The sequence below is a fragment of the Tenrec ecaudatus genome, chromosome 2, assembly GCF_050624435.1.
Source record: "Tenrec ecaudatus isolate mTenEca1 chromosome 2, mTenEca1.hap1, whole genome shotgun sequence".
Taxonomy (NCBI): Eukaryota; Metazoa; Chordata; class Mammalia; order Afrosoricida; family Tenrecidae; genus Tenrec; species Tenrec ecaudatus.
Genome location: NC_134531.1, coordinates 109,699,370 through 109,711,158, shown reverse-complemented (window position 1 = coordinate 109,711,158; position 11,789 = coordinate 109,699,370). Strand labels below are relative to the sequence as shown.

At 44.0% G+C, this 11,789-nt stretch overlaps 1 protein-coding gene across 1 annotated transcript in view; it reads left to right on the top strand.

Annotated features, from left to right (window-relative positions):
• Positions 1-268: 268 nt before the first annotated feature.
• FBXL17 (F-box and leucine rich repeat protein 17) overlaps positions 269-11,789 on the top strand; it is a 573,986-nt gene continuing 562,465 nt past the window's right edge. The window contains exon 1 of the mRNA XM_075541364.1: positions 269-1,419. Coding sequence (XP_075397479.1) covers positions 418-1,419 — 1,002 coding nt within the window. The 5' untranslated portion in view covers positions 269-417. The remainder of the gene's footprint in view (positions 1,420-11,789) is intronic.

The window sequence follows — 11,789 nt, the reverse complement described above, 5'->3', positions numbered from 1 at the left end:
GCTCCCGAGCCGCGGAGCCAAGTCGCGGGCGCGCGCGCCGCCGGCGGAGCCGCAGTTAAAATGGTCCGCACGGGACCCGGCGCTGCCCCCGCCACCGCAGACTGACGGAGCCGCCGGGCCCGGATTGAGTCTCTCAGCCGGCAGGCTCGCCCTCGCCCTCGCCCTCGCCCCCCCAAAGCTCGCCCCCGTCATTCTCCCGGCTCCCCGGGGCAAGGCATGTAGCCCCGTGGGGCGCCAGGCGGCAGCTGCTGACGCCCACCCCCAGCGTCGCGTGTGTGTCCGTGTGTGCGCCAGGCGGACGGCCTGCCGCGGGGTCGAGGCCCAGCCCGCCCGCCAGCGGCCTGCCCTGCCACCGGGAGCCCGCCGTCCGGGCCTCCCTGCCACCCGGTCCCCGTCCCCGTCCCCGGGGCCTTCTATATGGGCCACCTTCTCTCCAAGGAGCCGCGTAACCGCCCGAGCCAGAAGAGGCCTCGCTGTTGCAGCTGGTGCCGCCGCCGCCGCCCTCTGCTCAGGTTGCCCCGCCGGCCGCCGGCCAAGGCGCCCCCTCAGGCGGCGGCGCCCCGGAGCCGGGACTGCTTCTTCCGCGGGCCCTGCATGCTCTGCTTCATCGTGCACAGCTCCGGCGCGCCCGCCCCCAGCGGCCCAGAGGAGGAGCCGCCACTCTCGCCGCCGCCGCCGACGCGGGACCGGGCCTACGCCGCCGCCGCCGCCGCCTCGCAGCACCTGGCGCAGCACTACGCGGCCCTGGCCGCCGAGGACTGCGCCGCCGCCGCCCGCCACTTCCTCCTCTCCTCCGCCGCCGTCGCCGCGGTCGCCGCCAGTTCGGTGTCGGCGCCGTCGCCTTGCTGCAAAGAGCTGGGGCTGGCCGCGGCCGCCGCCTGGGAGCAGCAGGCCCGGAGCCTCTTCCTGGCCAGCGTGGGGCCCGTGCGCTTCCTGGGGCCGCCCGCCGCCCTGCAACTCTTCCGGGGGCCGCCGCCGCCGCCGCCGCCCGAGTCCCCCACGCCTCCCGAGATGGTGTGCAAGCGCAAGGGGGCCGGGGTGCCCGCCTGCACCCCCTGCAAGCAGCCCCGCTGCGGCGGCGGCGCCTGCGGCGGCGGGGGCTGCGGCGGAGGGGGAGGGCCTGCGGGGGGAGGTGCCTCGCCCCCGAAGCTCCCCGGCGTCGCCTGCTGCCCGGGCCCGGAGCAGTCCCCGCCGCCGGTCTGTCCCGCGCCCGCCTCCCCCACTTCGGAAGGTGCCACTACCGAAGCCGTCGGGGACGCTGTCCGAGCGTGGGGCGCCGCCCCCTTGCCCGCCCAGCTGCAGCAGGAGTGTGGCGACGTGGATTGTCAGGAGCCCTCCGAAATCCCCTGCAACTGTTACAGGGAGCCACCCCCCGAAAGTCCAGACATCAACCAGCTGCCGCCGTCCATCCTGCTCAAGGTGGGTCTGGGCTAGAAGCGCGGGATGCTCGCCTTTCTCCCCCACCCCGCTGCCTTGGGCATCCCAATAGTCCCCTGTCCTCCCAAGTGCAGGGCAGGGGGTCATCGGACCCTGATACGGACTTTTTTTTAAAACCCTCCCAGTAGAGAAAGTTGGACTCAACTGAATGTGATACCATTCAGGGTTCAATTATTATTAGATTCTCATTACCATACGTTCGAACCTATTGGTAGGTTTCTGTGAAAAGTGGTTACAGCATTACACTAGGTGTGTATAAACTTTTTATGTTAGCATTTGAAAGTATTCACACGTTACTTTCAGGTTTGATAGCTGATGGCTGATATTGACAGTTAACTTTTATGGAGCATTTACTGTGATCAGGCATGATGCCAGAGCTTTCTATACATGATAGCTCATTTAATTCTCAAAATAATTAGATGAAAATTGTTATCAACTTTATTTTGTCTAACAAAAAACTGCCCTTTGAGTGCTGTGGACATGGACTTACATTAGTGAGTGCTCCTGTGGAGGCTATGGTTTAGTGGGACTTGACGCAGTTAAATGACTGGTCCAAGGATACACATAAAGGGGTAGATCTAGATCTTAAACTAGGGGATGTAGGCATGCAAACAACCCAAACACCCTTATTCTTGTGTTATTACTTTGTACCTGACCAGAAGTTAAGGACAGATAGACAGGAGAATTTCAAAAAGTTAGTGGAGAAATTTTATTAACATTTGTTTCCATTTTCCCATGATCTTTTTGAAATTCCCTTGTATATTTTGTTGGGGTCCATGAGTGAATGGGCGGAGTTGTGTTATGTATAAGCTCTATGCTACTTTCAAGTACTAAGTGAATTTAACAGTTTTGTCAATTGGCAACACCATTGACAAACTTTAAGTGGTCTAATTTACATAATTGCTTTAAGTTCTCATCCTCTCTCCCCTTTTGTAACTTAAAAAACATAAGATTTTTTCTTTTTTCCCTTTATGTGTGACTAGCCATAAATAACCTTGATAAGAATTTGTCCACTTTTTTTTACCAATATATTTTCTTTGTGCGATTTTGGCATCTTTATGATCTTATGTGTCCAGATCTGTTTTACTGTGATAATGTTCCTATGAAGAATACAGCAAAAGGGGGTACAGCTTAACTGTTCCAGCGTCCAATGTAAAGACAGTTCTCTTTTTTTGTTGGAGTAAACCTGTTGTCTGTATTAAGTGTTGGTTTTTTTTTAATTTTTAAGTAGAGAAGTTTATTTCCTTCGTATATGAAAGAAATCACAAAAGAGATAATCTAGGGATGGTAAAAATCTTACTGTTCTGCCATATTCTTTGGTGAAAATATTATTAGCACTATGCATACCACTTAAACAATTTCTACATGTCCAGTGAATTGGCATTGGTTACTTTCTTCATGTTGTGCTCGCCACCTTTCTGAAACTTTCACCGCTGGTTCACTGTCTTGAACATAAACTCATTGCCCCCCCATAAGCCTGTTCATCTACCCTTTACAAGTTGCTTTTGTCAGTCAACACATAGAACATTCAATGGATTACAATTCTTAATGCAGACATTCATTTCTAATTAAGCTAAATTATTATCTGGTTCAAAGATGACTTCAGGGGATAGCTTTGCTTCAAAATGTAGAGATTTCTGTGAGGTGATAATTTCCAGGAGGTCATCTGGCCTCGATGGCTGGATTGTATGGACTACTTGGTGTGAATTAAGTCATTTGTTAAAGGACAAGCATTGTATGCTCTCATTTAAATGACATTAGGGAAATGCATGAGACCAAAGTCTCTTAGTGGTTACCAGAGACAAGAGGAAGAGAGAAAAGGGTATGACCATTTGTGAAGTAGTAAATCTGTTTATGGAGAAGGGAAATCTGACATTGATTGGTGGTATAAGACCTAAGGAGGAGTCCATTTGATGTAGTGTAGGTTACATGTTGGGCTTCTAAGGGCAAGTCCAAACACAAGATCAGCAGTTCAAATCCACCAATGGCTACATTGGAGAAAGATGAGGCTTTCTCTTTTTGTAATTTGTCTCAGAAACCTGCAGGGGCAGTTCTAAATTGGCCCATAGGCATCAACTTGATGGCAGTGAGTTTTTTTTTTTTTAAGGTCATTGAAACCACAAAACTAAATCTGAAAAAAGGTTTAATTGGTTAAAAGATGTGAGATTTTGTATATATATATTTTGTATCTTATCTATCTCTATCTGCTGATGACACTGTTTACTGTCTATGTACAATTTGGCATCTCATGGGACTTTCTGCCCTGATTTGGAGGATCATGGTTTTATGGGACATTCTTGCCAATTGGCCTAATATTAATGTTGCTCTTGGTATTGGCCATTGTACCTCATAGTGTGTTGTGTAGTTCCTAGGGTCTTGGAAGCCTTTGGGTGGCCATCAAGGGCCCAACAATGAGTCTCTGTTTGCTGCTGGGAGCACCAGAGGAAGATGGAGGATGAAGGGACGGGGAGAGGAGCTGGAATATGTGTCCAGTGGCTTCCATGAACAACGGTGTCCGTTGCTGTGAGATCAGAGGAGTTGGATGGTCTTGCCTGACTGTCATCACTGAACATTTAGTTTATTCTGAATAAGAATCCTTATCAAAAAGGAGAAATGAAGAACAGAACTTCATAATTTCAGGTTGGCTTTAGGACAGAGGGCCTACTTCCTTTAGGTCTTTAAACCAGTGCATAGTAGGAACAACTACCAACAAATATTTGGGTACACATTATTGCTATCATTTTTATGTGGCCAAGGAAACTTTTGAAAAACAAACCAAAATAAAAATCGACACTTTCTATTTAAATCATTACATAATAATGTATATGGCATTTTAGTTTTAGCCCCAACCCCTAAAAGAAAAGAACTTATAACAAAGAAAATACCTAGGAATTTTGACTTTTTTTTTTGCTGTGGTCAGCTGCGAGCTGGGTTTGAAATAATTACTTGTTGGACTCCCTTCTTGTGTTGGCGTATTGGCCTGTCTACATTCCTTATGCTAGAAACTTGAATAAGGATCCTAGACTGGCCTCCGGGTATTCAGAATGAAGTCAACTGGGCTGCCCTGGTTAAATTGAAATTGAGATTTGTGTGTGTGTGTGTGCGCGCGCGCTGTGAGGTAAGCACTGGGCTGCTCACCACAGAATTGGCTGTTCAAAATCACCAGCTGTTAGACCAGAGATGGATAAGCCTCTCCGCCTTGGAAACCCTATGTAGGGTTGTTATGAGGTGGAATAGACTACACGGTGGAGAGTCTTGGTTTGGTTCCAATCGAAGTAGAACTTAGGGGAAAACCCTTTTGTGGGTAGAGGCTGTGCCAGCGTGCCTTGTTCACTGTTGGTACCCTGTTCTCTGAGTGCATTGTCTGACTTGTAGTAGCATTCCACAAATACGTCTGAAAGATTGAATAAGTGCCGAAGAAGTTTGGACTAAGACTTGGTGAAGATTTCATGCCACGGGAAGTCTAAAGTGTTCATATCCTGACTTTAGTTATTGTTGTCTTGGTCCACAAGAGAGCCTTGTGATGGCAAAAGGGTTCTGACCCAGCCTTTGGTAAGAATGGGAGGTGCTTGCCTTGGAAAAGAGGACTCAGGCAGCTATGTGTGTTGCATAGAGAGGTACAAACCTATCACCCCTGTAAGGAAGCCCTTTGGGGAAGTATGCCCTACTTCCCTCTTGACAGACCGTTAGCCTTTAGGACGGTTTTGTTTGATCTCTTGTATCAAGTTACAATAGTTGTAAAGAAGAATATGGGGAGCATAGTAGTTTGGAGGAAAAATATGAAGAAATGTGATATAAAGTATGCCTTGGAAGAAAGCTACCACATTTGCCCATTTCCGCCCCCCACCCTCCCAATATGATAAAAACAAATGAGAAAAAACGAAGCATTTTCCCCGTGTTGTTTCCTGGAGACAGTAGTGGTCCAGTTGCTGTTAGCTTCTTTCCTCCTGTACCAGAGATTCAGGGTTTCCTCCCTGCCTGCTCCTAAGGCTCAGCTACCCCGCCCATCAGTCAGTGGTGCCTTGCAGACTTCCACACCACTGTGGTGCTAAATAAAGGCTGCATTGGAGCTTCCACCCTAAGGCAGAACAGCGAAAAAGACCAGGTGATCTACTTTCAAAAATCAGCCAGTGAAAATCCTTGGACGATAATAGTCTGATCCTACTGAGTATGGGTCCTATGAGTCAGGGGCTAACCCAGTGGCCTACCTAATGGCCAACAACAACACACCATAGGGAGATTTTGGGTCAATATCTGCAAGGCCTTTTTAATTTAAATTTTGTATAAATAATAAGTATTTTCTTGCTTCAACTCACAAATAATACAAGTAAAACAAAAATTTGCCCTGGTTCATCCCTACCTGTGGCCTCGGCTTCCTCTCCACAGGTAATCGGTTTGCGTTGTCCAGGAGAGGAACTGCTAGCCACATGTGGCTGTTTACATGTAAAGTAATTGAAATGAAATAAAATTAAAATTCTGTTTTTCAGCCACATATATTGAAGCTCAATAGTCATATGGAGCTAGTCAACACAGATCTAAATGTTCTGATATTGAAGAGTTATTTTTAAAGTGGAATTAAAATGTACATATTTTGTAACTTCAAACGACTTAATGTGACTGAGAAGTCTTTCCTTTTTATTGAGTAAATATTTTCCTTCACTTTCAAACTGCTTCATAGTCACCCAAAGTATATCATACCACACTTCTCTATTAATGAATATTAGCAGTTTTTGCTGCTACAAATGATACTTAAATATGTTTCCGATGCATATAGCATGTATTTCTAGGGTGGGTATCAAGAAGTGAAATTTCAGTTTGGAAAAGTCATATATATTTGAAAATTTAGAAAGTCCTTTCATATAATTAGAGCTATAGTGTTTGTTTTTGTGTTTTTCATGAAATAGTGAACCTCACTGGAAATCACAAGTTTATAACTTCAGAACAGGATCTAGCCCCTGTTTTTACCCTTACTGCGCTAAGAAAGGTCTGAAGAATCTAAATGGCTTGCCCAGAGAACTCTTAGAGTAGGGAGGACGGTTCAGGGCTGCACTGAGCCCAGGGTTTCCAGGTGTAGAGATCTTTTCAACATATCACTGCTTATGAGGCTCTGAATTATTTCTTCTTAGGGTTATTGTGGAATGGGATTCCTGAATTGGGTGGTTGGGGGTACAGGGGATTTTACCAGATGATTTTTAAACTGCTGTGAGTCAGGCTAATTTTATAATCATTCTGTAGAGTTCAAATATCAGAGTTGAGAGGGAGGGAATGACTTCAAAGGTCAGCTTTGGGAGTAGCATTTTCTCAAGCCTGTTACAGTTGCTCTTTGGTTAATGGATTGCTTTGGATCCAGTAAACTAACTCTAGCCTTTGTGACCTATTGCCTATACAGCTTTAAAGTAATCAGACCTAATTGATACCACAATTAAAGTTTTATATGGTAGAACTATGTTGCAACAATTTCACCAAAGTCTCTCAGTTACCATCTCAGTAATTGGATAGCTTGAAATCAATATTCAGATTGTAGAGATGGGGTGTGCTATTTGAAGAAGTTTAGGCCACACTGTAGCATTAAGCACTGGGTTGCTAACCACAAGATTGACGGTTCAAACCCACCTCTGCTCCTCTGAGAAAGATGAGGCTGTCTACTCCTTTAAAGAATGATAGCCTCTGTAACCCAAAGGGGCACTTCTGCTCTGTCCTATAGGGTCCCTATGCGTTAGAATCTACTTGGTGGTAGTGAAGTTTTTTTTGTTTTTCTTTTTAGTTGTTGCTTTTGAATTGGCTGACTCATAGTGACCTATGTGCAGCAAATCAAAACACTGCTTCATCTTGTGTCATCCTCAAAATCGTTACGTTTGAGCCATTGTTACAGCAACTGTGTCAGGCCATCTCATTGAGGGGCCTCTTCTCCTTTGTTGCCCCTCTACTTTACCAAGCATAATGTCCTCCAGGAATCAATCTCTCCTTATAACATGTCTAAAGTATGTGAGACCAAGTCATTCCATTCTTTCCAGTAAGGAGGATTCTGATTATATTTCTTCCAAGACATATCTGTTCTTTTGGCAGTGCATGGCACTTTAAATATTCCTCACCAACACTAGTTTAAATGCATGTATTTTTTTCCATCTTCCTTTGTCAATGTCCAGCTATCATAGTGTATAAGGTGATTGAAAATACCATGGCTTGAGTCAGGTGCTCCTTAGTCCTCAAAGTCACATCCTTGCTTTTGACACTTTAAAGAGTCTTGTGCAGCAGATTTACCTAATGCAACTCTTTTGATCTCTTGATTGCTGCTTCCACTATGTTGGTTGTGGATCTGAGCAAGATTAAATCCTTGACAAATTCAATCTTTTCTCTATTTATCTTGATATTACTTTTTGGTCCATTTGTAAGGAGTTTGGTTTTCTCTACATTGAATTGTAATCTGCAGATGGCTGCAGTGCTTGCTCTTCATCATCAAGTGCTTCACTTCTGCAAAAAGCCTTTTTAAAATGTCAAAAAGCAAAGATGTTACTTTGAGGACTTAGGGTCCACTTATCAGAACTCATAGTATTGTTCAATTTCCTCATTAATATTTGGAAGTTGAATAATGGATAAGAAAGATCCAAGGAGAATTGATAACTTTGAGTGAGGGTGTTGGTAAAGAATTTTGAATACACCAGGGACTGTTAGAAAAATGAACAATGCTCTTTAGGATTGAGGATGGTAAGACTTCGTCTCATATACATTGGATATGTTATCAGAGGGACAGTATATGTGGTCAAGCAGTAGAACACTGAACGAGAGCACTGCCTCCGTGGCCTAAAGTGGCAGAGGGCTGCCACATGGACTGAAATATAGCAAGGAGGATGATTAGGGCACTCTCCCGGGAAGTTGCTATGAGTTGGAACTGGCTGGTCAGCACCTAGCAACAGTATCAACAGGTTGTTTGGGTGGCCAAAGAAAAATTTTACGTGAGAAATGTGTTTTAACAAAAGCTTATGTATCTCTTTTTTAAAAAAGATCTTAAATCAGATGAAAGTTCTCCTGGAAATGGGAGCCTAAAAAGAAAGAGCTGTACATCATTTTAAAGCTTTGTAGATAGATTACTATGAGTAGGAAGAATGTAAGTTAACATGTAGCATTTCTTGAATGCTTTATTTACTGCTGCAGTTACCAGAAAACCTTCAGAAGGTGTGTATCTATGCTGCTTTAGTTCTGGGAATGTCTTTAGTCAGTGTTGAAATAGAGTGGTCCTTAGGGAATCCTGTGCAAGATTTTCTTTGCTGAAGGATGCCAAGAATTTGTGGTTAATTTAATCTAACTACAAAAATGTAATAGGTTTTCTAATTTTAATAAGTCTATAAATTTTGGTGCCTTGTAAAGAATAACTCTTAAGGGGATGACCTTTAGTCTTTTCTTTCTCCAGCTTGGGCTGCCAGCTGTGTAAATAATAGGAAATGTGAGAAACAATTAAAAAAGATAAATTGGAAGAATTTCATAATATTCCAATGTTTTCTAGAAAATTTGCTTAATTTTGGCTAAGTAGGTTCTCTATGAATCCAAACAGACTCAATGGCACCTATTAACGATGGCTGTCTTTGTTTTTGTGTCTTTCTTTTTTTTCTTCTTCTTTTCTTTTCTTGGGGGCTCTTCTCCTATCACAATCTACACAGTCATCCAATGTGTGAAGCACTTTTGCACATATGCCACCATTATTTTCAAAGCATTCTCTTCCCACTTAAGCCCCTGATATCAGCTCCCCATTTCTTCCCCATCTCCCATCTGCCCTCCCTCACGAACTCTTGATAAGTTATAGATTATTATTTTCATATCTCACCTAGTCCTCTATCACCCATCACCTTGCACTTTTCCATTATTCATCTCCCTGGGAGGGGGTTATAGTTGATCCTTGTGATCGATTCCCCCCGTATCCCCCCACCCTTCTCTAATCCTCCTGGTGGTATATCTACTCACCTTGTTGGCCTGGGTGGTTTAGCTACCTTGGATTCCCTGAGTTGCGGGATCTTAACTGTAGCTGTGTGCATGTTCTGGTCTAATCCGATTTGTAAGGTAGAATTGAGGTCATGATAGTGGGATGAGGGACTGAACCCTGACTGGTTCATATCTTCCCTGTGATCCATCTGTGAGAGGCTGTGCAATTGTCTATAGATGGGCATTGGGTCTCCACTCCATACATGTCCCCCCTCTCTCCCACCCTCCCACTTCTGGGTTGTAGATGCCTGATAACTGATCCCTTCGACACTTCATGATCAAACAGGCTGGTGTGCTTCTTCCATGTGGGCTTTGTTGCTGCTGAGCTAGATGGCCACTTGTTTATCTTTAAGCCTTTAAGACCCCAGATGCTACATCTTTTGATAGCCAGGCACCATCAGCTTTCTTCACCACATTTGCTTATGCACCTGCTTTGTCTTCAGTGATTATATTGGGAAGGTGAGCATCACAGAATGATAATGGCTGTCTTTAGACCAAAACTTAGTCTTGTGTAAATTTCATATCTGACTTGATTATAGAGTGACACTAGATATAGTAGGAGGTGAATTTATTAGTTTTGTTTAGTAATTGTGAGAAATTATCTTAAAATATTGATGAAATAGTTTTGGAATCTAATTTTTATGTGACTGTAGTGTTAGAAAGTACTGGATATTTAATGAGTGCATCGAATGATACTGTGTATTCCACACTATGCAGTAAATTTTACTCTTACACTATTGGCAGGCAATATTTGTTGAATATTTAATAAAGAGACAAGATATGTCATAAATGGGGAAAAAGTTAAAACACTGGTAGGTTTGAGAAAGTTAAGCTTAGTTGATATAAATAAGTCTGAGAATATTTTGTAGGAGAATTGTTCTGAATCTATAGGGTATTATCTGATTATGTTGTAGCCTACTGTCTGTTCCCAGAAAGAAAACAACCCAAACTGCCAACGAGTTCGAAAGAAAAAGTCTTATTTCCTGCGCAGGGACCGTCAGTCCTCTTGAGAGGAGATTGAGTGGTCCCCCGTTTACTTTTCCAGTTTTTCTCCTGTTGCAATGTGCAGGTTCGCAAGCAAGCAGAGTACAGAAGCAGGAGATTGCGGTTAGCCATTCTTAGTTGACCAATAACTGCTCTGCTCGTTCTTCCCAGCCTTCTGAACCTACATTTCCTTCGGTACTTTCTGTGTGCTTGTCAGCACAGCCTGCCTCCCTACTGTCAGCTAGTTCATTTTAGTTGATAACGGCTTCTGTCAGCTCAAAACGGCTTCACTCTTGTCAAGGTTGTTCAGGCTTTTTGTAGAGCTACTACAGTTAGAAAACAATCCAGTGGTTTTAGGAAGACAGATGATGGAATCATAAAAATAGAGTTTGCAAGTTCTTTTAAACAGCATGTATGTCCAGTGTGCCCATTTTAAAGTATCGTCTGTCCTTTTTCCTAAATGTGTGTTGCTCTGCAACCATCGCGATCGCCCAGTATTTGGGCAACTTCACTCTGTGTCCTTTTGCAGACTGGTTTTGCTCTCCTCCAGCCTCAGCCTTAGCCAACCACTGATCTACTTCCTTTCTCTATAGTTTTGCCTTCTCTAGAAATTTAATATAAGTAGTATACACTATGTAGTATGGAGTTTCATATTGCATTTTTAATATCTCTGTGTGTTCCTCCACACCTAGGATATTTCCTGATACAAAGGAGTTACTACTCCTCTTCCTCCTCGAGTTGATTCTGACAAATAGCAATCTTAATGGGTAGACTAGAACTTCACTTATGGGTTTCTGAGACTAATCCTTTATTGGGATAGAAAGCCTCCTCTTCCCACAGAGCTGACGTTGCAGTTAGCAATGCTGCACACAACCAGCTATACTTCCAGGGCTTACACAGGAGCTACTCAGTGGAAATAACTATTCAGGTTCACTGCTTTTGAACATTATTTACATAATCTGATAACATTGTGCCTTTTATCTGCAGATAACAGTCTGTCTGCATCACCCCTCTTTTTTTGTTATGATATCAGATACCTCTTTTCTTGTATTCTGTGGGTAGGTATGACCAAGTGTCACAACAATGCCTTTTCTGGAAGTTTCTGCAGTCTAGGATTCCTTCTGATCTGTTGTGCCAGCACTTTGCTGAAACAGAGTTTAGAAGGTGTAGAAATACTTGAACATTAGTTTGGTAATTATTATATAGCTAGCAATGTAACGTCTACGTTTTCTGATAATTTACTGTACTGTCCAGATCTGCTACTAACAACCCCCCTCCCACCCAAATGGAAAACAGTCTAGTTTCTTTTTAACCTGACTATAAATATTTGCTGTTTTAGTGTGTTCATTTTTCTCACACTCCTTTTAGTAAAATAGTGCCCAGATTCTAGCTGG